At 37.0% G+C, this 27,986-nt stretch overlaps 1 protein-coding gene across 1 annotated transcript in view; it reads right to left on the bottom strand.

Annotated features, from left to right (window-relative positions):
• The window catches only part of MDFIC (MyoD family inhibitor domain containing), a 53,728-nt gene that overhangs the window by 17,316 nt on the left and 8,426 nt on the right, over window positions 1-27,986 (bottom strand). The window contains exon 3 of the mRNA XM_086480528.1: window positions 22,017-22,148. Coding sequence (XP_086336654.1) covers window positions 22,017-22,148 — 132 coding nt within the window. The remainder of the gene's footprint in view (window positions 1-22,016; window positions 22,149-27,986) is intronic.

Here is a 27,986-nt window from a genome sequence, read left to right as displayed (position 1 = left end):
ATCCAGGTAACTAACAACACTTTCAGCTTAAATTCATAATGATCATGGATTGCTGGGAAGAACAACACCAATCAAAATCTGGTTTTGTGGAGGAGGTGATCCTGTAACCAGAAGGAACATGCATTCAAACACCATATAGCCGAGGCATGCCAGAGTCCCCCCCCTCCATACTCCTCAATTCAGTTAGGGCTCTAATGGCAACAAACTGAAATGGTCAAAGGAAAAAAATACGAAACCTGTTGAGGCGGGAATCTGCAGTGGCCTGGTTAAGATTCCAAGAGTACATGTTATAAGCCCATTCTAATAAGAGGGCACAAAACTTGACCATTCTTTGTTGAGCTACTGTATCATAAAGGAGCATATTTTTAATAGCATGGAAAATACATTGTCTATGTATTTAAAGTTTAAATCTAAAGAAAAGAAAAGATGCTGGATTTTTTTTTAATGTAAAGCTTTGTAATAAAAACGTGGTTTCCAATTAAAGATGATTATTTAGGAAAAAAATGCAAACTTTTTTAAAAAATTAATTAAACAATACACAGGATTTCATAATCAAAAAGCATCAGCCCAATCACCTCTCCTAATCAAAACACTACTGTATCATGCTTGGACATAAAGAACTTTTCAGACAGTCCAATCTTCAACTGTTTATAAATCTAATGTCAAGGAAAAAGCTCAGATTCTCCTGAACAGTCAACTGAAGAGAGATTAGGCAGTGCCAGCAGTAAACAGCGCTGCAGTTCATTCTCTTTTTAGATGATTCACATCCACTTTCAGATGATTTCACAATATAGCTTTGTATGTAGATTACACTGCGCCCAAGATAACAATATGTATAGATAACTATAGTTAGCTTCCTCTAAAGGAAACATCCCCACTGGTCACTTCAGGTACAAGTGAGCAAACTTTGGATAAATACTACTGGGACACACAGACAAAGATGGTCTCTAAAAAGACCCTCAGTTCGGAATTTGCCTAACAAACCCTCAATGCTTCCCTTTTATCAAGGACACTGATACCATGCTTAGATTGCTTCCTCCAACTATCATAAACTTGTCCAGATTAAACTTCAGATAAATCTTAAAGTCCTGGTCACATGCACAGCCAAAAAGAGATACTTTTCATACTACTTGAAATATGAACTGGTTCAGTTTTTCTTCCCATTTGATTTTTTTAGTCACAGCAACCAAGATTTTAAAAAGATACCCTAGACTGCCCATATCTATCTAGGTCAGAGTAACCCTGATTGAAACCTCTTTGCAAAAATGAGAATTTTGTGTTGCAGGAAAGAAAATATTTATGCTTTAGCCTCCCCAAAGATGTTGCAGGGAAGACAAAGATCATTCTCTTCCATTACCAGCAGTAACCGCTTCACCAACCTCCAAGCCAACAGAGCAGGAGCACAACATTGACACCTGAACAACTGTTACCCAAAAAATTTTTAAGTGGCAATATTGAAACTGTTTCTCCTCTCAATTTTGCATTAGTGTTTGCAAAACCTATGAACAGAAGTATCAGCAAGGCACTTTCTTCGCTCTGCAATTCAATTTGTACTATATATTCTGTTAACATTTCCAGGCCAGTAAAGGCCCCAAAACAAATTTTTAGGGAGTTTTCTCCTACCTGAATAGGATTCACTAGAAGTATACTACAGCAACGCTTTGTGTAGGTCATCTTTCCACACATGTGCATTACTAATTTTGTTAAAAACAGTCACTGTAGACCTAACCACAGTCAAAAATAAATTCTTTGGCAACATCAGGAATCAAAATTTCACTCTCTAAAATTGAGTGTTCATACCCACAGTTCCCCATAGCCTAATTTTCTTTACCCCACTCAAATGTAAATTGTACTATTAAGGAACAGTGTTTTTCACGTTCCATGTAATGATGTTTCCTCACAGTGAGCTGCCTATGATTCCCAACCATGGAGTGGTGCAGTTGCACCAATAACTTAAATTACTGGGGAGGGGTTAACCTTCCTCAATAAATAAAAGCAATAGACTATACTAAAAATTCTGTATGTCTGGATAGCAAGTTTCTATAACTGACAGTTATGACCTTTTCCAAGCCAGCTACATTGGTGGTGGAAGCTTATAGTTGTTTGTATATTTTTGGTGCTTTGCTACAATACAGTAACTTAACAAATTATCCAAAATTCAATCTTCAAAATTAGGTCTGTTTCTGTCAAACTGGGTGGGTGAATGGGAAGTATTGAGGAATCTAAACAGTTATATGTTTTTGCTTTTATTTCTATTTTTACTAAGGTTTTGGGAGTTTTTTGGTAGGTTTTTTTTATTATTATTTATTTTTTTATTAAATAATCCTGTTCTGAAAGTACTTTTACTTCAATCTTTTAGCATTAACATACAACTTTTTAGCTGACTGGCTTTACAGTATTCACATGTGATATGCAGGTCAAATCAAAATGGAATAAAACCCCAAATGGATTAGTTATCGCAATTTAAATTTATTTTAACTTTATTGATAATTTTGCACTAGGGAGACTTGAATCTTATGGTTAAAACACACTTGAAACCAATTAGGAACCATATGACCGCATTCTAGCATAAAGAACAAAAGCAACTGACAGTTCCAAGATTAAGCCACAACCACTCAGTTTAAAACAGAAATATTTTTACCTTATTTTTTAAAGGTTGTGTATATCTTAAAAAAAAAAGGTGTAATATGGGGAACGACACAATGCTTCTTAAAACACAGTGATACCCAGGGACTCTCACTCTCTCTTTAATGATCCACTGCTCTCATTCAGCTGTCTTTCTTTTTTCAAATCTTTACATATGTGACAGCTCTCAAAAGTAGACCATAGACCATCTGGCATTTTCAGAGGTGTAACTTGTGCAAATTCAGCTCTACTGGGAACACAATGCTATCTTCTGCCTGCGTTATAAAAGATACAATAGAATGTAGAACTTATGAGTTGTTTTGAATTATTCATTTTTTGCCTGTATATTCAAGAAATTTTACAAACTCTGCATTTTGTACTACATAATCACATGCGTTAAAGGTACAAAGAAACTTTTTGACACCTCTTTTCTACAGAAAGATGGCATTTTGTTTGATATGTGAACATTCAGCGCCTGTTATATCATTCTAAACAGGCCGTGTGCTGCTACAAAAGATCCCATTTTACACTCTATGTATGAGCAAAAATTTTATTCTTGATATTCAGTAACTAATGCAATACACATCAAAATTTCAAATATGAGTTGGATGAACATTCAGCATCTTCAAATCAGGATGGCACTGGTCACTTACTATATGTTAAAGATGTTAAAAAAAAATCATTTCTCACACAACATGGAAATATTGTAATTTCAAATATCCACAATGAATAGTTTCAAATGTCCTAAGAAATACGGTGCTTTTTAGGTTAATATGTTTTTAATCTTTAGCAAAACCAGTAGATTTAAGTCAATATTTTATACAGTGCTAACACTAGTGGATTTTCAATAAGAATGATAAATATTGGATTAATGATTCAATAGACTGAATCTTTTCTGATAGAAAACTAGCAGATAATGTAGCTAGTAATAACTATACATGAATCTGCTGCCTGTGGAAAAGCAATAAAAAGGCAATATATTGCTATAGCATATAATCTATTAGCGTGTTTCACCGCTTCCTTGTCATTGGTTTCCTTGCAAAGTAGGCCTTAATACAATAACTTTTGCTGTTATTTAACTGACTTTACATAATAATTTAATTGTGAGGTTACTATCTGGTGAATAAATGTTCGAGTACTAAACATTTACTATGGATTTGATGGTTTTGAGGTAACTACGCACATTCTCATTCAGACTGCAAAATCCTTAGCACAGTTTAAATGAATATGAATGTATATATGCACACTGACAATACATTGTTTACACCTTGCAAAATAACAGCTATTCTTAGGAGAAAAATCCTGATGCATACATTTAACAGAAAAATGTATGTCAACACAGGGAAACTCTCAACCAAAAGAGGACAGTCTAAGCTATCATTAGGGATTTTAGACAAAACACAAAAACAAACATACACGGAATACAGACTCCTCCGAGTCAAAGTGAATCAAAAGAAAACATCAGGAGGGAGAGAAGAATTGAGACAGCTAATTAGTAGCCTAATCACATCAAAAGCAATCCAAGGCAGCTGATACAGATGCCCGTGGAGTTTGCTAGGCTGGCCAATGCCACCGATGGAAAAAATATGTCCCAGTTTCCAGCCTGAGTCATCTGACTATGTACCCAGAGAGGTAAGAATGCTGGTTTTGTTCATTTATGACACAACAGTTTATGACATCAGATCAGGCCACAGAAGCAATATTTTTACAGGTGGACTAGGGAGGAATAAAATGCACAACTCCCCTGTGTAAAAAAAAAAAAAAACAAAAAAAAAAAAAAACCACAAAAAAACAAACAAAAAAAACCCCAAAAAACCCCAAAACCAAAACCTTTGGTGTTTTCAAATATTGAGAAAATACAAAGTATCATTTCACTTGAAAATATCCTCAGCACTTCTCTGCCTCCTGCAACAGTTGCAACCACAGTAAGAGGATGAGCTCTTTTCAGGAAATACAGAGGTCCTGCTTGGGTCCATTGATGTCAAAAGCCAAGATCTACATGCTAATTTGAGCTGGGGAAATTGATTGATCTCAGTGGTAGCTGCTCCTACTCCCTCTTCATAGATCACACTGAAGAGACCACATGCAAGGGTGGTAAGAATCAGGCCTCTGGTTTTTACCAGTGCTTCTTCCTAATGCAGACCTAAGCTTGAGGGGAAAAATAAAGCAGATGAGAGATAGTCATGGATTGCACCGTAAAACCAGGGGCTGCCTGGATTCTACAGTAAAATTAAGGTGATTCCAAACTGCTTCTGGAAAAGACATAAATTCCTGAGATATAAAAGGCAACATTTCCAACTGAATAGCAAAAAATCTTACCTTTTCAAAAATATTACAAATTGTATGCATTCATACGCTCAATAAGCATAAAATTCCAGTGAAGCTGGGAGACCTCAAATATCTCAATCTCTCTTCCTCCCCTTTTCTAACTAAAATCCTGACGAGTCTCTACATGGATCTTCAAACTACATCAATAGTTTTCTCTGCCTAGCTATCCAGAATATTAACATTCAGATTACAAGATGTACCTCTGAGTCAACCTGTGAAGTGGCTTTTGTCAGCAATTATTTTTGAATATTTTCTAGGACATAAATAGCATATACTGCAGCTTCCATATCACAGAAGGCATACATTAACTAAATAACAAGGTACCATCAAGGTACAATCTATCTTTTAAGATCTATTTTTTACACTGAATTTTTTATACCATGCTGACTTTACAAGGAAAACAAAGTACCAACTAACAGCATCAACCACCTTTTTAGAATTGCTTCTTGTAAGACATAAGGACATCTTCAAAATGAATACAATATATTATTATGAAACAGGATGTCCTTTGTAATGAAAATACTGTAGTAAAATTGCTGGTACGAGTTTTACAGGACCCACACTGAGAACACTTTGTTAAAATACGTCTGAGAACACATTCAGAGAACACCAGGTATAACAGAAATGGGGCTGGCAGGGGACAAAAGGAAAAGACATTTTATCCCGTCAGCTCTCAGTCGGTGAAGGGCTGACAAGAATGGCAAACGCATGTGTGCATGTGTGTTTATGGGTTGAGAAGGCGACACAAGTGCATGAGAAGGTGCCAAGAGTAACCTTAAATCTGTGCAAAGACACCTGCAGTGCCTTCCTTTGGAAGCACTGCAGGACCTTACACACTGTTTGAAGGGTTGCAGGAATTGTATAAAGATGTCTTTGACATAACCAGAAAGAAGCAGTTACCACAGGGAAGCATGAAAAGGGCTGGTAGCCAGAGGTTTACAAAGTTGATAGGCATTCCCACTGAAAACGTGGAGTGAATTTCTCTATTTACAAATCCTGTTTCCTGATGTGTCTTTGCAAAATGAAGAAATGCCTGCTGATTTTTTTTAATGATAGCAACAGCAAATTTTTAATTATTGCTGAACTGAGTAAATCCTTAACATTTTTAATTACCTATCTTTTAACAATTATCTCAAAATCCAAATATCCTTTTGTCTTCTAATTACCATTAGATTATCAGTAAATTCTCTTTCTTTATCATACACAAATCTTGCCATCATTAGCAATGCTTTTTGTGAGACTGCAAATATTGGCATCTACGATAAACTTTGCAGATGATTTGGAAATTCTTGCTAGATGACAATACAGTTAGAAATAAAGATGTTTTGCATAATGCAATGATTGATTAGCCACATCTACGTAAAGTGGAATATAGTTCATACTGTAGCATACAGGTTTTCATTTCTTGAGAACAGCAGCAGCTCGTCATGAAAAATCCCAGAAAAGAGCCAAACACAAACAGGATATTATAGTCAACAGGCACCTAGACAGCTGGGGAATAAATTTCTATATAAAGCTGTGTTCAAAAGTGGGAAAATTTACTGCAAGCTTTCCACTTGCAACATTTATCTATCCATTTTTCTCCTTATACGTTCTGCTAGAGGACTGAAAAAGAATTGCAATGTATTTGCTGTTATGTTTCACAGCATTACAACTACTTACAGCAGTGGTAATCATTGCACAGATGTGTGCAATTTGTGGTCACCATTCCAGCGTTCCATGGACATACTTACAGTGTTTTACACATTCATTAATTACTACTGAAGCTGAATATTTTTTTTTTTGTATTTAAGGGGAAATGCCTAGTTATTTTGTCCTGTGTTTTCTACATAGGTAACTTATTAAGAGGCGTCTTAATTGATTTTTTTTTTGGTTAAATCTTGCTTTGTAATGCACAGCAGCTTGTAGAAATTGGATTTGAGAACAAAATAAATGCATTAAGAATCAGAGAATTAGGCTTTTTGTTACTTTCTAAAGTACTGAAAGTGATCTATTTCTCCAACACAAATAATCAGTAATTTAATAAATGTTAAGACAGTCCCCCAAACTATAAAGGACACGAAGGGGTGCAAACCCAACACAATCCCATCTCACTGAGGAACAGAATGCTTTGCTTTTGGAGCTCTAATTTTAAAAGGAAGGTTAATTAACCACTAGACGCATAAAAGGTAATCCTAGCTGTTGGCATGACAATTACAACAGTTATGCAATTAGTACCTATTATAACATATGGTTATACCACTACATAAAGACACACTGGTGTACCATGGAATTTAAGACATTAAGTCAAATATTTGGAACAGTTTTGATGCCCCTCACCATTGTGTTACTTGTTCCCAAATGAGATAATAAACATCAAAGGGAAGCCACAAACAACAGGATATGGCTTGCTGGGTATTGCCTCATAAGCAGCACAGCAGGATGTACCAGACAGGAGAGATAATCTCAGTGTCATTAACAGCTGTAACCTGGGCGGGTGGACAAACAGGTCCTCTTGGCTCCAGCATCTCTGTCTCCATTCCTCAAAACCCCAGTGACCACTGGCAAACTAGACACTGTTTCACTGCAGAAGAGAACACGGCATGGCCAGGCAAACAGCTTCTCAGCCTAGACCATTCACCGTTTGCCTGACTGGGAAAATGCTCAATGGTCAGGTTTATTCTCCACTGACCACATACACTGATTTTTCAGATTATGAGATTACAGTGTCCAGTTAAACTCATACAAATATACATAAAAACTGGCTGTGCTTTGTTTAAAAACGAATATGAAAGCAAATGCTTGGAACAAGCAATTCCCTTAATGTTCACTGCTCCCTCGATTTCTAGTCATCCACCCACATAAGCAACAGAATTTCAGAAGACTCCAAAAAGTGCCCCACCTCAAGTGTGAATCTGAATCCCTGCTTTCAGTGCTGTCTTTTGTCACCTCTATAATTCTAAGTAATAGCAATGCTACTATTAACAAAACTAACAAAATGCAGAAATAAAAAATAGGAGCAAAAACAGAACAGTAACAAAGAGAGGGTAATGTAAAAATATAACAGGAAAACACAGACTATCAGTACAAAAATGGTAATACATACATTGATAACTGAGTTTCTCATCCCTTTGCTGTACTTATTTTCTCTCTGCTATTCTTTCTCACAACCTAGAGCTGATGCTAAGTTTGGCATCAGCTGGATCAAGTACCAGAAAACCAAAGGAAGAAAAAAGAGAAAGCAGAGCTGCAAGGAAAATGGAACAGGAGAAGCAAATGGGCAGTAACCACAAGGAACAGGCTAAAACTTGGGATTTTACATTATTAAAACAATAGTAGGGCAAAAACATCAAAAGAAAAAAGAGCAGATAGCAACTACCCAGAAGAAGACAGCACTGGAGGGGAAGGAGACAGAAAGGGAAAAATACATAGTGAGCTGAGCCACTTCAGTCTGTGAGGGCAGAAAAGAGTAGGGAAGAAGAAACGAAAAAATTAACAAGTAAAATCCAGCCAGAGCTGAAGTATTTGCTACAAATTTTACAAATAAAAAAGAATTAAATGATAAATCACCAGTTGATAAGCAATGAAATAAAATGAAGTTAAACACAGTATTTATACAGTGATCTAGCATTGAAGCAATAGTTCCCCTTCTGCCCAAGGTCAGAGAGGCTCCTGGAGTCCAAGCCAAAAATCAGCCACATTCAGCAATAGCAGCATGACGGAAAATGGAAATTCTGTGTCAGAAAGCAGGGCAAGGACTTCAGGTCCACAACGATAACTCTTCATGACCCAGTTTGTCATTACTACAGACTGGACAGTTAACATAGTGATTGTCAGTAGGAGAAAAAAAGATGTGGAAACAGTAGAGAGTGCAGCAAGCGTCCATCTATGTCCTGATCCTGAAAAAGCAAAGTGTGAGGAGAAAGAAAAGAAACACGTATCTGCACAGACAACATCAAGCACACTGAGAAGGGTTAGTCTCTTCTATGGATGTCCTCCAGCTACAGGTATTCCCTGACGGCAAGCAGAGTCTAGGAAACAGGCACAGGAGCCCCGTCACTGATCCACTTGACTGCTATGTCCATGGGCTGGATGAGTGGGGCTTTCCCATCCCAAAGCACTGCAGGGACCCCAGGTCACCAACAGAAAGTCCAGGCAAAGCTACCATAACCAAACCTGGCTCTTGGCCTGCTTTATGCCACTAACACACCAGCTTGGCATCAGGACGACCCAGAAATGAGAGCTCTTCTTGCTTTTCCAACTGTTTTGGTGTGTCTTGAAGAGATATGGCACGATCTCACCCACAATGTTTTTGTGCAAGCTGTATAAATCAGATTCTTGAGAATACACCTTGAAAACTCGTCTTATCAGAGTCCTTGAAAAACCTAAATTCTCTTTTTTTCCTTCCCTAGATTCAAAACTGCAAGCAGCCATGGACTAAAGGCTGTATCTCTGCATCAGAGCTCACTGCCCTTTCCTTTCTCCACCCCACAGGCAGTTTAACTTTGTTTTACACTAAACCAGTAGTTTCATATGCCGAAGGGAAAGGCAATGTTTTATTTCAGAATGTAAAAATTTATCAACTAAGAGATTTGTGGGTTGAATTCAAAGCTAAATGTGCTTAACATGTAATCATTGTCACCAATACTTACCACAAATGAAAATGTTTTTCACTTACTTCTTATTTATCATATTCTACCAAAATGATCTAGGAAGTCCTCTTTCTGACTCAGCTAGACAAATCCACCCATCCTGGCCAAGCCTTCATACACGACCTCCATTATATGAATTCAGTGTAATAAAAAGCACTATGCTAAATGAGTTTTTGCGGGCTGCTCACACACACATCCCTTAGAGCAGTGCAAAAGTCATACTGTTGACGGTGGCTGGCAAAGACAGAACTTCCTGTATAAACGATGCACATAGTTTCCTGAAAGGAAGCAAAGCATAAGCTGCTCAAACAATTCACAAGATAGCTCTGATATCTCAGCCACGGGGTTACAAATCTGTCCTGCTAGAAAAATACTGTCACATCAGTGATCAACAGCTACAAGCACAAAAATTTAGAGAAACAAATGCGTTAATGCAAAGGAGAAGGCACCATATTATCTGAAGAAACAGGTAAATTGTCCTAATGGGATGAAATTACCTGTAAAGCTTTTTTCTTTCATCCCACAACTCAGCTAAAATTCTGATTCTCCAATCTGTTCATGAAACAAGATATAAATCTCTATGAAATTATTGTGCCCAAATGATTTCAGTATAGTAGAGGCCAGTAGCACCTGCAAGTCCTTATACTGTAGAACTGACTGAATAGCAGCAGAACACTGTTTTTTTATCTCTAACGTACAGAAAGGAAGTACTCTTATTTCAACATGTTTAAAAGCATTCAACATTACATATAGAATCCTTTTCATCCCCTGTTAAAAATACAAAAAATATTTATTTCAACTTATAAAACAACATACTTCGTCACACTGAAGTTCATTTATTTCACTTTTTGTTTAAAAATACTTCTAAGTAGCACTTAAATTCAGACAAGGCCCACACTTTGAATCAGTGCTTCTTGCAACACGGATCTTTTTTCTGAAAATTTTTTGGTTTGTCTTATTTAGAAGACATACTTCCCTTTACTTGTGGAGAAAAAGATAATTCTTCTGTATTCTAATCACAATTACTTTTTTGTAAATGGAATGCAGATACACCAGTGAAATCTGTGCTATGTCAACACTATTCACAATACTGAAAAGTGTCCATTTTTACATTTAAAAACGTTTTGTTACAGAGTTTTGCAAACAAGCTGAAGGATTTCACAGAAAAGAAACAGCGTTTTAAGTGAAAGCATTAGAATTGACAGTTACTTTTTTGTGTGTGCTTTGACAATTCAAGAGCTTTAAAACGTCCCAGCTGAGGCAGCAACCTTCTCTTACCCACGAAGATGCAAAGTACAGCAGCAACCCTTGTCTCATAGCAAAGACAGCAGCTACATCACACGCCAGCAACCTTCCTTCGCTGCTTACACAAGCCTTCAGCCCCACAAAAGCATTCATGTCATCAGCAGCAGCAACAGCAGCTTGGCCAGGCTGGTGATGGGTGAGCCAAACTGCTGCCTTTGTGCTGGGCAGCTGTTCCGTGCTTGGGAAAACATCTCAGCCTCACTTCTTGCATTTCTTGGCCCCGAACAGAAAAGCTCTTAGGAAATCATTCAAACAACTGCCAAAAGGACAGAACTGCCCTGGTTTTGATACATCCTTGTCCACTCTACTAAAGGTTCCTGCCATCTGCCATTTTATTTGCACTGCTGCCATGACCCTGCCACTTGGAGTTAACTCCAGCACCCTTTTCTTTACTGTTCCTTCAGCATAACCAGATACACTTTATCGTGCCACATAATTTTCTTAGGCTGCTGGAATAAACAACTCACAATGGGAACAACTCCCTACCACCTTATATTTAATTAGTGTTATGCTAATTTAGACAAAATTCTTTGTTTCTTTACAGTGCGGTGCTGCCAAGACTATTCAAAAATCTTCCATATTTTATTTTTAAATGCATCCTTTTTATTGACACTCTCAATTTTGAGTCTTTAACTTTCAGCTTTTGTCAGTAGCTACAGACTAAGGCCAGGTTAATTTTTTGTTTATTTTATGCAAATTTCAATCTCACATAGTCACATGACTGCAGAAGCTAACATTTTCACAGTGTGTTGTAATATTTAACAGTTGATTTTTTTCCTGAATGCACCGTATCTTTTTGTAATGTTTCATTTACTGTTAATTCTCCAGTAGTCAAAATACTCATTCTAATAAGAAGGTTCATTGCTACTTAGAAAATATGTTAAATGTTGATGTTAACACACAGAAGCTGATGTGAACAGGCCTTTATACTAAAGCACTTTAAAAACATTTCCAGACAGCCTCTAAGCACAACCTCTTGTCATTACTTACAGATATGGAATTGTAATAGAGAAAGAAGTGGGAAAACAGGAAAAAGGACTGTTCAAATAAATAAATGACAAAAAGAGGGAAAGGGGGAAACTAAAACTTATGCAAATGGAAAAGAGAAAAATGGCTTAGAGACAGTAACTGTAACAGGGGTGGGTCAGTCTTTTCTCTCTCTTTTTACTTTATAAAGTAAACATGGGAAAAAGGATGTAGAATAATTTATTAAGAATGGGAACAGACCTTCAGCACTCTTCCAACTTTGACTCCACCACAATAGCCACAACTTCTCTTTCTACCATATCACCAATCCATACCCTTTACTTTCTTCCAAAATTACCATAATTTCTAACGGATTTTTTAAAAAACTATCAAAACTTTGAAGTGCCATTTCATTATAGTCATTAGAAATGGATTTCTAACTTTGAATTTAAGCTAGTCTGAGAGCAAAGTGAATTAGTCTATGGGAACCTTCCCTCTGCTATCAAACAAGTCTTCTCTCCTTTTCCATAACAACCTTTCCACAAATATTCAAAAAAATATTGATGAGACCTAAACTTCTTGCCCTATTCCAGCTATCCCAGCAGAATCCCTGATGTGGATGCAGATGTGATAATGAAAGAAAGCTTTTGCCCCGTAATTTTCTGTGCTTCAAGAGGGAGCAACGCACAGCAAATGAGGTCTCTCTGTTATGCTGTTCTTCTCACAGAGGTAGAGTAGCAGATGCTCTGTAATACAGAAATGGTCAAAACCAAACGGTGATTTATTTAAAATAAAGATTGAGTTTATTGATTAAATCGTAGGAAAAAGATTCCTCAGGCATAAGACTGCCCTATAGATGGGAATCAGAAAATCAAGTGGACAGGGAAGTAGATGAAGCAACAGTCAAAGGAAAGGAACAAGAAAAGGGAGAAAAAAAGATATCTTTTATTATAATTCCTCATTTAAAATGGTGTTGTGTGTTGGTTTTTACCCTCCCATATTTTTCTGAAGTTAAACACTGTCTTATTTGTTGTAAACATAAAACTCACACTAGTTTCAAGTTTCCAAGTCTTGATCCAGCACAGAACAGTTTACAGAATGGCTGTGATGAAGACTGTTATGAAACATGTAGAAGATCTTTTTAACTACTTCAGATGCATGAACATGCACTGCCAGACACTTTATAGAGCAATTAGTGTATAGTCGCAGTCAAAGATGTACTCCCATATAAAAATATTTCTCAATACTGGTTTTACATTATAAATATGAGAGTGACTATTATCACTAAAAAGTCAGCATACAGTAAAAAGGGAAATACCTTACAAAGTGAGCTAGGAAATAGTAAATTATTAAACAAGCTGTTGTAATTTAACAGCATTACATATATGAAAACTGCATGTGCGTTAGTCAAAGTTCGTTCCGTATCCTGCCTCACCATCCAAATATTTTTTTACATCACCTCTGTGAAGAAACTCAGTTTGATCACTCAGACAGACCTTTCTAGGCAGGCTGATCCCAAAACTTCTCACAAAAACTTAATGTTTCCTTCATTTTGAAATTCAAGCAAAAAGAGTATTGTTCACTAATCTCCTGTGTTTCTGAATTGTACAGAGATAAAAGACATTTAGTCTGATTTTGACACTGCTCTTATGGCCAGTTTTGGTCAGCATAATAATCTTTCATTGCTTCTCTGTTAAAATGTGAATTTTATTTCAACTTGCAACCTATAGAATGCAGTTAAAATATTCATCTGTCCTAATAAAAAAGGAGATGGGAAAAGGTACATGCCTTCTAACTGGCTAAGAGGTTTTATTTTTGAAGAAAGATGCATATCATAGCCACCCATACTTGAAGGCAGGCTTGCTCCTGCTCCGCCCAAGAACAGGCAATGGCTTATGCTGTCTCTCAGGGGCAAAAACTTGCCCTGAAGGTCAAACCTGACTCATAGGCCACATATTTTATAGGCTTGCCTAACAGTTGCTTTACTTGACTTGTCTCAAAAGCAAACTTCAGAACATTTTATGCAAACATTAGACAACCTTAAGTCTGAGCTGTAAATCAATAAAACTCACTTAAGGTTGAGAAACCTCTGCAAGAGGAAATAGTCTCTTAGTTGAAATTCTGCTGCAATTAACATTAGCATTGCTAAATTTTACCATTGTCTCTGAACAAGTGTCATAATATTTATAGCTTCAGATTAAAGTAAAAACATGATAATCGAGATACTCCAGAGAATTTGAGGGAAGCAGGTTTAAAAGTAAAATTTAAGCCTCTAATTTTCATTGGTCAACATAAAACTTAGAATTTGAAAGTTCTTATGTTTTAAAATGCCATAGGTTTGCACTTCCTGATCACAAATTTCAAGAGCAATCTCCATACAAAAACATGTTTCTCACATGCCAGAACACTGCAGTTAATTTAAAAATAGTTAAGGCTCAGGTGGCGAATAATTCATCATTCTCTTAAATCAAGCCTAAATATTTCTGGAGGCCTACATCATCAGTGTAATGTGTTAACAAAACCAGTATTAGAAATAGCTTGAGTGACCAAGCTGTTTGACATTTGAATGTTTTTCAAAGGGAGTCTTCAGGTTTGAATCACAAAGATTTTTTTTTTTTTAAAGGGAAAACAAAAAACCACCCCAACAACATGCAAATAGGTCATAGGCTCTTGTTTTTCCTTGTCCTTTGTAAAAATACCCTCAGGGAAAGGTACTTGTGGGTACTTTTGCACTCCAGATATCACCAGAAAGCAGAACAAGTAGTATCCAGACCTTTCTTTCCTCTGGACAGCTATTTAAAGAAGAAAAATGTTTAACCATAATTATTTAGCTAAGTCTTCTGCTGTGACCATGAGCTCCTCTTCATCTTTCACTTTTTTATAAGTAAATACAAAATTCGGAAGATTAAAAGCTATTTTGGCTTTCTAAATTTTGAAGAATTAATTTAACTATTTTGAGGTACACACAGTATCTAGTACTTTTCAGCTGTATAAAGTTATTCCAAGAGTTCCATGCACGTCACAGCAAATATAAAATAAAATTTAAAAAGATAAAAACTAAGGGAATTTTTTCCATAGTTTAAGTTCAAAAAGAGGTTCCTAAAAGTACAACTTGAACAACGATACTTTCACGCACTTCATAATTTAGTTTTTTCTTTGCTAAAAATGGCTAACTGAATACCGTTAGTACTGAAAATAGCAGACTGAAACCACACTGACTCACCGGTTTTGTAGTATAATATTTTACGTAGAATGCAGTCAGAGTTTTATTACTCTTCCTCTTTAAGGAACCACTACAAATATATTGTATTTTTTCCCCTATATGACTAACTAATCAGGAAAAGAATATACATATTCTTTCCCATCTAGGCATAACAGCACATTAATTCTGAGACAGTACCAATACAACAAAGGAAAATATTCTGAAATTAAGATACAATTTACTTCAGGCGCAAACACAGCAAGCACCATAATCTTCATGTTACTTGAAGAATTTCACCTTTGTCTGGTACCGATGATTACTGCCATCTAAACTTCCCCAGCCTCAGACCATAAATTCAGATGATGTTCTGAGAGTCAGAAGTAAAGTTAAACAGAAAATTAAAGGCTCCAGGTAATTCTGGCTACTAGTGATATGCAGAATACATACATCTATCTTATGGTCATCCGGTGCAGTTTAAAGTTCTCATTGAAAATTGACTACTGTTCTGTAAATGGATCAACAACAGCAAGAAGTTTACTTCTCCACATGGAGTCACCACAGAGTACACAAATTCCTCACCTATCACAGTCCATCATTAACTGCATTGCTTCAAAACATTCAACCTAGAGTCAAAGGGAAGAGGCTACACAGAAAACTTCTGCATCTCACAGTAGCTCTGTTTACAAGGTACTACTAATTTCAGCAACACTCTGGTCTTTCCACAAGTGACTTCTGTAAACACTGAAGACCGTCTTAAACTCTGAAGACTGTAAGGATACAGCTATTTTTGAAAATTCCTCTCTGCCAAGGAAATGGTGAAATGAAAATTAAATGAAAATGCTATGGTTGTGCAACAATGAGGTGTGAAATTCCCTGGATGTAAAATTATCTCAGCCAAGTGATTAGGTCCCAGAAGTTCCTAGGGGAAATCAAAATGGCAAGATGGATACACTTTCAGCAAGAAAAGGCCTATCTTTCTGCAGGTCCCTTCCAGGTAGAGACTAGAAAGAGTGCATCAACATCATCCACTAAAAAAGGGGAGGGAAATCTAAACAACCCCAGCTGAGTCATCAAGACTCAGGTGAACAGTAGTGAACATGAGCTCCAGCTGCGAATGTGTGCACCAGTCGCAGACTCTGCTCAGTTTATTTGGAACACTGAAAATGTTCGATAGCACTGGCTTCTGATTTCTCATTTATATTTCTCAGCCTCCTGCAAGAGCACTATTATTCAGTCTTCTCCTCAGCTTCAACCGGCGCATCATCAGTGGGAGTAAATCCGTGGGTCCTTCACAGGCCCTAGTACTTCTGATGCACAACACACTGGCCTGCTTGTAAGCCAACTAAATTCCAAAATTTTGTTCAACAGCATAATTTTCATTACTACCTTAATGAGACGCTTTATCTTGACTGGCATGAATACTCTGAATATGCTGTACAACATACTTAGTTAGCTTTCTTCCAGTTTATATAATCAAAGTCATATTTCACTATTTAGTGGCTGAAAACTTGCCACAATGTAGTCGCAGTAGGCAGCTATGAAGAAAATTAACTCTTTCCCAGCCAGAACTAGTACAAAAGTATGGTAATAAATCACATTTTGCCTCCTGTGTTGTGCTAAGGGAACTAACTGATGCACAGTATTTTTAATAAATGTTTGCAAAAACGCATGTGCTGTCAGCCATCTTACAGCTGGCTGGGAAGAAGTTAGAAAACCATCAGGCTCCTCAACAGGCATGAGAAGAGTCTTCTAAGGACTTTTGGAACAGAAGTAGGAAGAGATCTGCCAGGTCAGGGGGAGAAACAGAAGTAACACAGGCTAGCGCTCTGCTGGGGAAAGGATGAGAAAATCTCTCTGGGAGAGGAGTTATCAGGGAGGACCTTCATACCTCCATCACTTCTACTGGCCAGATTCCTCAAAGATTTATCTTTTTTTAAAGAAGGATCTAAACATCAAATACTCCATTCCTGTATTTAACTGATTAAAGTTTTCTTCACTCACGGGCTCACACTTTTTTATACCTGTGTATATTTGGAATACTCTACTTAAATCGTTTCTTTAACTAAAAGAATACACCCTTCAGACTCAGCAATATATTTTGAATAATTGCCATTAATCTATTCTGCACGATTTCTGTACCCACACACTCAGTTATGCTGCAAGAAGACTGTATCTGTCACACTTTCTAGCTTTGAAGAGAACCATTTCAGTTATCTCAAGCATTTTGCACTATTTCTTAGAAAAAACACAATCACCTGAAATCACAATAATTGTAAGATGACTGTGCACCATAAATTAGCCAAGAAAAGATATTTAGATTAGTATAAAACAAAAACAACAGTTCTAACAGCAGATTATCTTCTTGTTGGGAAGAAAAGTCCCAAACCCAAACTGCATAATTTAAACTATGGAAATCACTCACTTACTTAGCCAGAGGCAAAAGGGAATCTCCAGAAGTTAGAATTAAATAGTCATGTAAAGTAAAACATAAAAAGTCAACATAAAAATACAGAAAACAAAAAGATAAAAATACCTAGGTTTATATTTCAATAAAACAAATTGCAATACAGAAGAATGTAGTAAATAAAATACTGGCCACAAGAACATGTAAAATTGTTTAATCCCCACAGAGCTGAATGAAGCATCCCTTTCTCTGAAGAGCCACTTATCAGGAGGGTGTTTCATGGAGGAGAGAGGCAATTGAAGCTAGGAAATGATGGATAGCAATGACCTTTCTATCTGTAAAACATGGGCATATTTTAGGTATTTAATCTTGAGAATTGGATTATTATTAATCAATTATTCATGACAATTTGAATCTATGGTAGATGTTTTTTGTTTTCTTAAATATCACACAGCTAAGGTCCTGCTTGAGAACTGGAAAGGAGATTAAATCCTTACAAGCAAATAGTCTTCAAGACTGGCATTTTCTTCCCTCCTAAACATTCCTTCCCCTGCATAACAGCACACATTGATGATAACCTAGTACCCTCTGTAAAAAATCTGCCTAAATATTCTGAAATCCACCTTTATGGCCTTTTTTTTTCAAGAAAGACAAAAAAAATCCCCAACCTTTCCTAAAGAACAAGGCAGGGCATTGTGGTAACATGGAGCAGCAAAAACTCCATTGGCTTCATTCCTACAGCCACAGGTTAACCTGCTGCATGTCTGAACATGCACTCTTCCTCACCTGCCAAAGGTGAGTGATAACAGAAGCAGAACATTTCCATTACAGGCCAGCAGATCACGCAATGAAAATAAGCAGAAGGTGTTTGCAGATATTTAAAATGCACTGCCGAAGAAGAACAAAAAGCAGACGGAACTATTTTAAGGCTAAGCTCTTTTGAAAAGCAGAACCTCTACAGCCTGAAATAAAATACAAAATATCTGTGTGTCTGTGAAGTGAAAGGAGTAGGTCTCAACATTGCCTTGAAGAATACCTGAACGGAAAAAAAATAGAGATTATCCCCGTTTCGGGGAACTGCTATGGAAAAGAGCCTCTCCCTTACTCAGGTTCTGAAACTGAAGGATATGGATAGCAATGGCCACCTTGTGAAGAATAAAGCAAATTTAACACACCTAAAACCACCAAATATTCGGTGGTTTTATTTCCTGTCCTCAAATACTATGTTAAAAAATTACACCTTATTTCTAGCCTAACTGAACTTCAAGACATTACATCTAGTTCTCCCTTTGTGTGCTACAGTTGAAGAATTGTCTTACCAAATTTCTGTACGCTGTGGCATCATGCTTCTTAGGGACTAGGCAAGCCCCCCTTTACCCGTCTTGTTAACACTAAACGGATTGAATTCCAGGAGGTTTTCCACAATAAGGTATGTTCTCAACTACTCCAGTGATTCCTGAGATATTTGTGGTTCTCCCCTGACCCTTCTCCAACTAAACACAGGATTCCAGTAACAGTTATGCAAGCGCATTAACAATTAATACAGAAAGGTGGTAATCCAACCATTTTCTTCTTATTTAGCTCTTCCCTGTTTATATGTCAGTATACAGTAACCTTTCGACTCTCTAGCTCTCCTAAAAATTTATTAATTCCTTGGTTGATGCTTTGCATAAGATTACTCATCTACCCAGGCTACTAGAACGTTTTCATTCGGGGGTGAGAAGGGATGCTCCAAAGAAGCTGGGAAAAGAGCTAATCTGGGGGAAATCTCATCATCTAGAGATTAAAAAAAGGGGGCTTGAGAAAAGGACTACAAAGGCAGGGCAAGGTGAACTGACAACATCTTACTATGGAAAATGGGGGCAGCATTTTCTTTTATTGATGTTGCCTGGTAAACTGAGTTCACAAGTGCAAATGAGAGATCACACAAAATGAAGTCATTACAGAGTTTCTAACACTGGACTTTGTTGTTGGTGTGCCAATAAAACGGACTGTTCAATCTACTTCCATATAACAACAGGATAAAACAGCTGCAAACAAGAAAAACTTTGGAAGTTCAAACTGGAAACATTTATAAAGTGAAAACTAACACTAACACAAATGGAGCATGTATCAACTGTGGGGGTGGAAAACAATCTGTATGGGAAAAAATAAACTGAATCATTAGAATAGTGGTGGATGGTTGTTAATACCCAAGAAAATTGAAGTATGCCCTGTCTAAAACTATTTAAAGAAATAGATTTAAAATAGACCATAATGATCAAAATACTCTTTTATTTCTAACCTCAAGCTTCTTTCAATATGCAATATTCTGCAAACTTTAGTCTAGTAGTGTAACAGATCTGATTGAATCACAGCCATTCTGAGCTATGATACTTGTTATTTAAGATGAAATATCTGAGTGATAAACAGGCTTCTCTTTGCTCTACCTGTTCTATTTTTCAGACTTCAGTTACCAGGTAGATCAAGTTGTAAAACTTCTGCAAACTTGTAATTGAGCCAAACACTGTTCCTCAATTTTTTTTTTAAGGAAAACAGGCTTCCCTACTCATAGCCACAGCCCAAAAAATAAATGAAGAGAAAGAGGCTGCTTTAATCTCACCATTTTTGTTTCTTCCATCTAGAAGACTTTAACATTAAAGGTTAAAAAAAAAATCATTAATTTGAAACAAAGAGAGGATTGTATCATAGCAGCTACTCAAACATGCCACTACTACACAAAACTCAATTATTAAGACTAGGAGTTTTTGAAACTTCCAGCTTTCACCTAAACTTGCTTTTCACAAAGTCAAAGGTAAAATTACTAGTGACTCCAGGAGGAGCAGTTATGCATGCTGGAGCAGTATATTATATCGCTGAATTTTATCCTATCTTTCCCTTTTTCCTGTTACTTTGTTAATTCAGCAGCAGAGAATCCTCCCATCACAGAGACTTGTAAATGTATAACTGTCAAGTCACTTTACCAGGGTCTTGCACAATCTGCTGTAATTTCTACTATATGTTGAAAAAAAATTATCTTTTCCTCTCCCACTTCCCCAGTGCAGCCACTACAGTATGTCCTTGCAGTGACAGATCAGGGGAAGCACAGCACCACTCTACTGTCCTCGGTCTTTTCCTCCATAGTTCAGGCGTGCTGCTAACTGCTACAAAATAAATCGCTTTCCCATGGTCTGGTAATAAGGAAGCCTCTAGGAAGAGGGAATGAGGAGGAGGCCACTCCAAAAGCAGCAGATCCCATATGCATCTTCCTCAACACAAGCACAAATTGCTTGTCCAGGGACTGTTACGTCTAAACTAATAACCTTTTGGGATTGAGTAAACTCTCAGGCTGTGCAGGACAATTCTCCCTCTTTATAGCTTTTTAAGAACTATTTTTAAGTTGTCAGATAAATATCTGACATGCTAAATTCAAGTTTCCTGTAAAGAATACCTTAAGGGTATAAGTATTTACCAGGATTCATTATTTAGAAAAAGGATTAACTAAGATTTGAAAAAAATTTCAAATACTAACACAAAGTTCAGGAGAAGTTGATTGCATAGATAAGATTGAAAAAAAAAAACCCACAACTAAAAAGAAACAGATAACTCCAGAGAAAATCACTAGTTATGACAACAGCAGGTTCAGAAATACAAATTTACTCCGCTGCGAACAGCGGGATACGTGTGCACTGTAAAGACAGACTGACCCTGAAGCGTGTGGCCAGACAACGATCTTGGAGAGCTGGAGCACCACTCAGCATTTAGTGCATTTGCTTTCTGAATACACCCTATAATTAGAGAAGTTGCTCATGCTGCCCCTCCCTTAAGCAACTAACATTCAGGCATTCACAGAATTTGAAAGTAGTATTAGCTCTGGCAGTTGACAGAAATATTTTCGCCTCAGGAGAGCGCAATTGTGGATGATCTTTTGGACAGCATATGATCTTCAATTCAAGACAGAAAAATAGGAATAATCTTGCATACCTTTTTATGTTTTAAAGCATCTAAGACATACACTAACAATGTGGACTTGCAAAAACTAATTAAAAACCCCCACAGTTCCATAGCATTTGTCTAAAACCTGGCCTTACAGCATTCTTCTAGTTTTGAAAGGAATAACTACTTTAGGATTCAAAACTCTTTATAAACTTACACCTGACCAGCACTCAGTGCATCTGGAAGCAACTGCTCTCAGCATAATTTACTCTGCCACTTAAATGTACAACCTGAGAAATCAAGGGTGATGACACCTAGCACAGTTGCACACTGCAGCTCATGTGCCTACTAAATATACAGATCCCATTATGAATCATAAGAGAAGAATATAACATTAAGGCTTTAAAATGTAGATGCTACAGAGGTCTATATTATACTGCACCACTCGAATCGCACCTTTCTTTGAACTTGTTGCTTATGCATGCTGACAGGAGTCATTCTGGGAAATAAATTCGGTAGACATGCATTATAGTTGCAACACAATTGCATTTGACACACATTTAACTGAGTCAACAGGCAGTATCCCGTTACACTGAGAAAGCAAGCCTAAATGGCAGCAATTTGTTCTGGAAATACTTACTTCTGATGAGGTCACCATCAGTGCGATTTCCCCAGACGGACTGGTCTTGTATCTCTGGTTGTATACTTTGGTTAATGGAAGGCTGTTTTATGTCTTTATCTCCTGCTGCAGTATTCTCTTGGTCAGTTTTTTCTAAGTCAAAAGAAAATTTAAGATATTAGTTTCTACGATATTTTTCCTCTATGTGAACAAAACTCATCTTTGAAAATTAAAAACAAGAGAGCACAAAATATAACTCGTCTTAGCACGTCATTTGTTTCCTTATAAATAATTCCTAATAAAGCTGATTTTCTTAATCAACCTTAAATCTCAGTCTTAAAAAAGATTTGTTTTCTTGTCCATATGAGAATAATTCCTCTTTAAGATAAAGTCTTTTAGTGATACAGTATTTAATCATGCAAAATAATACTCAGCAGCTTTTGTAACAAGTCACAGTTGAGTTTGTTTGTATTTAAACCCACAAAATTTTGAGACAAAAAGGTGAATCACTTTGTCACACAAAAACACATTATTTTTTGCCCATGTACATGTGACTCTGGCATATAAAAGCCTCAAAAATTCCACAAAAGTCTGTTCTCTTTTATTTACAATTGAACACATAATTAAAGACAAATATTGTTGAACCTTCAAAACCAATTAGTACAGAAAACCAGAAAATTTATTATAACACAATCACCTATTTTTCATTGAAAAAAATAGCCTTTTAAAAGCCATTCCTGAATAAAAGTCAATGCTTAGCCTATGATGAAAGGAGAAATTACTGCTTCTCTTCAAGTATATACAAGGTGCAGGGAAATTTCCATGGTAAGGATATTTGGGGGATTCTTAGGCTTATTTCACAAGATAGGAGATCTTGTTTTGATGATTTTGCCAGTTAATACATTCAGATCTGCATTTTCTCAAACCAAGGTAACTGACAGATTTCACTGTCACTGTCATTAATGTCTGAAGAGTCAAATTCACACACACAAATCTTTCTGTTCTTGATTACTACAGGTTTTTCATACTGGCATTCAAGGAAACATTTCCAAATCTGGAATTACTTTGTTTATTATTCACAGTGATAGATCATCAGTTTATATCACTTACTCGAGGAATCTGTAAAACACTAAATATTTTCAGTATCGAGTATTTTTTGAGAGTATGTACAATATTTAATATTTACAGTAAATCTAAATGAGCAACTGTTGAAAAGTCTGTTAGCTCTATTTATTTGTTTCAAACAAGAACGTGTTTATAAACCACTTATCACAATGTTATGATATTATATCCTCTACTAAAGCAATGATTCCAGTCCTGAGACACAGAAAAATCATTTATTGCTACTGTGACATATTAAAGGTTAGTTTCTTTATGTAACCAACAGCAGTTTGATTTTAAATCCTAACTTTCTGCCTTTGTTATCCACCCTATTAAACTGAGGCATTGAACATCACTCAAAATAATATATGCCATATTGTATGTATAGTAGCATGGGCCTTCAAGCACTGCTGCTCCCCTTCTATTAATTTCCACCTCTGAAATTCCTGGCCCAGCTACCTCTGCAGTACTTCTCTATCAGCCCTCTCTCCTGCCACCATTTCTTCAACAACTTGTCAATATTTCCTCAAGCCCATCCTGAGATGAGCCATCTCACTGGGATTGGTGTAATGTTACCGAAGTGATGGGAAAGATATCCATTTGCATCTTGCCCTGATGACTTAATCTCACCTAGATACTCATCCTATCAAAAAAACCCACAGATTTTTTCAAACCCTTTGACAGACATCAGATACAAATTATTTCTATCTGATATCTATCAGATACAAATCCAACCGTATTGAAGTATGATGATTTTGCCTGAGCAGCTAGATATTAGGTGCAAATGTGTTTCAAAAGTGCCCTGAAATAGACTGAAAGAAAATAAGTAGGGTCCTGGAGAGAGCTAGTGTAAAAGCACTCTGCTTTCCACATAGAGTAAGCTTAAATGAGCTATCTTGAGATTTTGATCTTAAATTACTTCACTGCAGTAACACCAAGATTAAAACAATATCTACCCTGCAGTGGTAGCATAAAACTGCAGAGTTACTGTATACAGTTTTCTTGTATAGGATACGACTTTGCAGAGCCCTACTATTTTATGTAGTAAACAATGAACGGCTCTAAGCAAACATTAACGTTAATATTATGGGGCTCTCAGTGTCCTAGATTACATTTTTGCCTAAGAAACCTGAAGGAGTGCAGAATACAATCAGTCATCATTATTCACAGCTATTTAGTTTTCATTCCTCTGCTTGTTTTTACTTTAGTGTCTTTTTCTCTCTCTTTTTTTTTTTTTTTTTTTTTTTTTACTATGAAGGTTGTATGTGTAATTTTCACGTTTACTTTTGTTATTCTAGCTGGATATGGTAAACAGTCAGTCAAAACCATGTAAATGATATTAACAAGAAAGAAGTAAGAAGTACTATTAAAAAGTAAAAAAAAACCCAACATTGCAATTGAACACCAATTTTTGACAGGAAGTTTACAACAATTAACATGACTTATCTGTTCTTTGATCTATTAAATTCACATGAAGACTTCCCCATGAAATGTGTAACAGAAACCTACACCATTGAACATGTTTTTGGTATCTTTGCACTCCAGAATTACCCACTGGAGCAGCTACTCTCCTGGCAGATGCTGCTCTGTGGATGTGGTGGGCCGATCCCAGGCAGCAGCTAAGGACTGCACAGCTGATCCTCCTCTCCCCAGCCTCCAGCGGGATGAGGGAAGAGAACATAAAGAGCATGAGTGAGGTAACTTGTGGGTCAAGATATAGTTTGATAAATGAAAGAAAGAGGAAGAAAAAAGGGATGCAAAGGCAATCAGTTGCCACCTCCCACAAGTAGGCTGATGCCCAAGCCAGCCTCTAAGCAATGGCTACCTCCCCCAAAACCTCCCCCCCTCAGATTTTATTGCTGATTGTGACACTACACGGTGTGGAATATCCCTCTGGTCAACCTGAGCCAGCTGTCTGGGTTGTGTCCGCTCTCTACTCCCTGCTCACCTCCAGCCCACTCACCGGTGGGGCAGAGTGGGAGACGAGGAAACCTTCACGCTATGCAAGTGCTGCTCAGCAACAGTGAAACCACTGGTGTGCTATCAACCTTGTTTTAGTCACAAATCCCAAACACAGCACCACAGGAGCTGCTATGAAGAAAATCAGCTCTATCCCAGCCAGACTTAGTATAATGGGGCTTTAAAAAAAGGAGACCTTAAGCTATGTTTATTTAAGATTTTTTCATGCAACTCTTTTGATGCATCAGAACACTGAAAACAGACAAACACTGGTGTCCTGATTAATTATTTGGGGTTTTTTGTGAATGTGCACCAGGTCTCAGTTTTACCACAAAAGAATTTCTTGATTATTCCCTTATAACAAAACAGCTGATGATGGGATCATCATCATCATCATTATTATTATTATTATTATTATTATTAATATTATAGAGATGAAACTACAACCAATCACATATGAAGACAGTCTCAAGAACACTCTGGAGTCTGTGTTTTGTTGGTGCCATTATTTTTGTGTTAGGTGCATAAGAATAGTGATAACAGTAGTTTATGAAAGATAACACACTTATGAGTCCAGTAAGGATTGATGCAAAGAGCTTCATCTTCTCTGACGTGCCATACTTGTGGCAAAGCAGCTTTAATAAAGCCTACAGGTGGCACAAATACTGATGGCTGTATCTGGTCATAAACAGGTATGGCTTTTTTCTACTGCATCTTCAAATAAATATATAACACTTCTCTCTCTTAATCAAGCTTAACCTTAAGAATTTTTATGTAATACTTCCATAGTATTTTAGCTTCTGCTTTTTTTAGTACACCCTTCTACTCTCATGTGACTAACCTCTAAAACTGACAGCCAAGAAGAAAAAGAGATGCTCTTCCTAGGAGTTCAAATAATGGAAAGAAAAGACTCATTATGTTCTGAGTCTGGCAGTGCCGAGTAGAAATCCAATCTCCCTTCAAAACCACAGTAAGTTACTCTAGGTCATGTCACAAAAGCAACATAGTCTTCTTACCTACCACAGTTCAGCCCCCCGACCAGCAACCTGTGTGGCTATGCACCTCTCCTAAACTAACAGCAGTCCCTGAGCTGAAGAGCTTCTAGCCAAAAGTCCCACACGAGCAACACCCACACAGAGTACCCCGTGATTTATCCTGAAGGTAAGCATGGGCACAAACTCTACTTCTGTAGACATTAATGCAAGCTTAAGGTTTAAATAAGGAAGAGATACAATACTCTGGCCAAATATAGAATTGAGATGGTTAACAGCCCAAATCATATCTACATTACAGACAATTGGTAAGCCACTTAGTGAAAAAATTTAAAATTTTAATCACATCTCAAAATTACCATTTCATGAAATAAGTGAACGAAGTGAACTCCTAATTTTTTGTCACTTGGAATTAGTAAAGTATATATAAATCACTTTTACAGTGCATACATTCATTTTACCATAACCTTGTTACATTTATTTTTAAAATTACACAGAAACACATGTATTTCATAGAATCAAAACTTGTTTGCGCCGTTGAGACTACTCTAGCATTGATTGTTAACTCCTGTTTTAGTTTGGAGTACATGCTTCTGGTTAAATATATTTCTTTGCATCAAGACAAATACATTTTACAAGACTGCACCAACAGAATAGTGTCAGCACTCTGGGTCAGCAACAAGGCTACTATTACAATAGCCCTATCAAAAAGAAAATTTAACAAATAGCAAGAATTGTCAAGAAAGTCTTACATATAGCTACAAAAGCTGAGAGACCTGGGGCTCTTTAGCCTGGAGAAGAGAAGACTGGGGGGGGGGACCTTATCGACATTATAAATATCTACAGGCGGGTGTCAAGAGGATGGGGCCAGACTCTTTTCAGTGGTGCTCAGTGACAGGACAAGAGGCAACGGGCACAAACTGGAGCACAGGAAGTTCCATCTGAACATGAGGAAAAACTTTACTTTGAGGGTGACAGAACACTGGAACAGGATGCCCAGAGAGGTTATGGAGTCTCCTTCTCTGGAGATACTCCAAGCCCATTTGGACGTGGTCCTGTGCAACCTGCTGTAGGCAAACCTGCTTCAGCAGAGGGACTGGACTAGATGATCTCCAGAGGTCCCTTCCAACTCCTACCACTCTGTGATTCTGTGTTAGGCAAAAAGGATATACAAGGCAATCTCTCCAGACCCCTTCCAATCCTGTCTTCTATGCCTTTATAAAGTTGCTGGGATATAGACCAAACTAATTCCTGAAAATTTCTTAGAACATCCCAGCGAAGTATCCCTCTTTTCAGAGATATATTTATTCCATCTTTCTCTATGATAATGTGGAGCATATTGAGTGGATGTCAAATTAATACACAAAACTGATAGAAAATACCAAAAAAAGATAGGTAATGGAGGTACATTTGCAGGACACACCTCAAAGAGTTCAAGTCTTTGACAAATAACCAACTTTTCTTCTCCAAGTGCTTGTCCATCTGTACATTCACACTCCAGCTACCCCACATGCCCCACTTAAGTTTACTCAGCAATGGGTCTCAGTGTGTTCAAACCTGGCATCATACCTTAATGCATCAGTAACTATGTAATATTCAATCTCTGAACAGGCAAAAAAAATGGAAACAAGTGTCCACATTAAGTGGGTTGCATGTCCTCAGAGTGTAATTGGCAGCTGATTTCTATTCATTAGATGACATAAGCCTATATAGTGACTCTCTTCCAAGCATGTGAACTCTAAGAGTGCTTGACTAGCAACATGACAAACTGGACTTGAGAAACAGGTTTAGAGTTTGTCAATCAACATGGGGACACTGTGGATGTAAAATGAGTTAAAAATCCTGTTGCTGCAACAATAGAAGGCTTTGTTGCTACGACATGTTCATTTTCTGTTCACCAACAACATGGTGGATTGCATCAAATAACAAGTAAAGCAAA

This window comes from Leptosomus discolor, chromosome 1 (genome assembly GCF_034619465.1).
Source record: "Leptosomus discolor isolate bLepDis1 chromosome 1, bLepDis1.hap2, whole genome shotgun sequence".
Classification (NCBI taxonomy): domain Eukaryota; kingdom Metazoa; phylum Chordata; class Aves; order Leptosomiformes; family Leptosomidae; genus Leptosomus; species Leptosomus discolor.
Note: the sequence above shows the minus strand (reverse complement) of the source record. Positions and strands in the feature narration are given on the sequence as shown.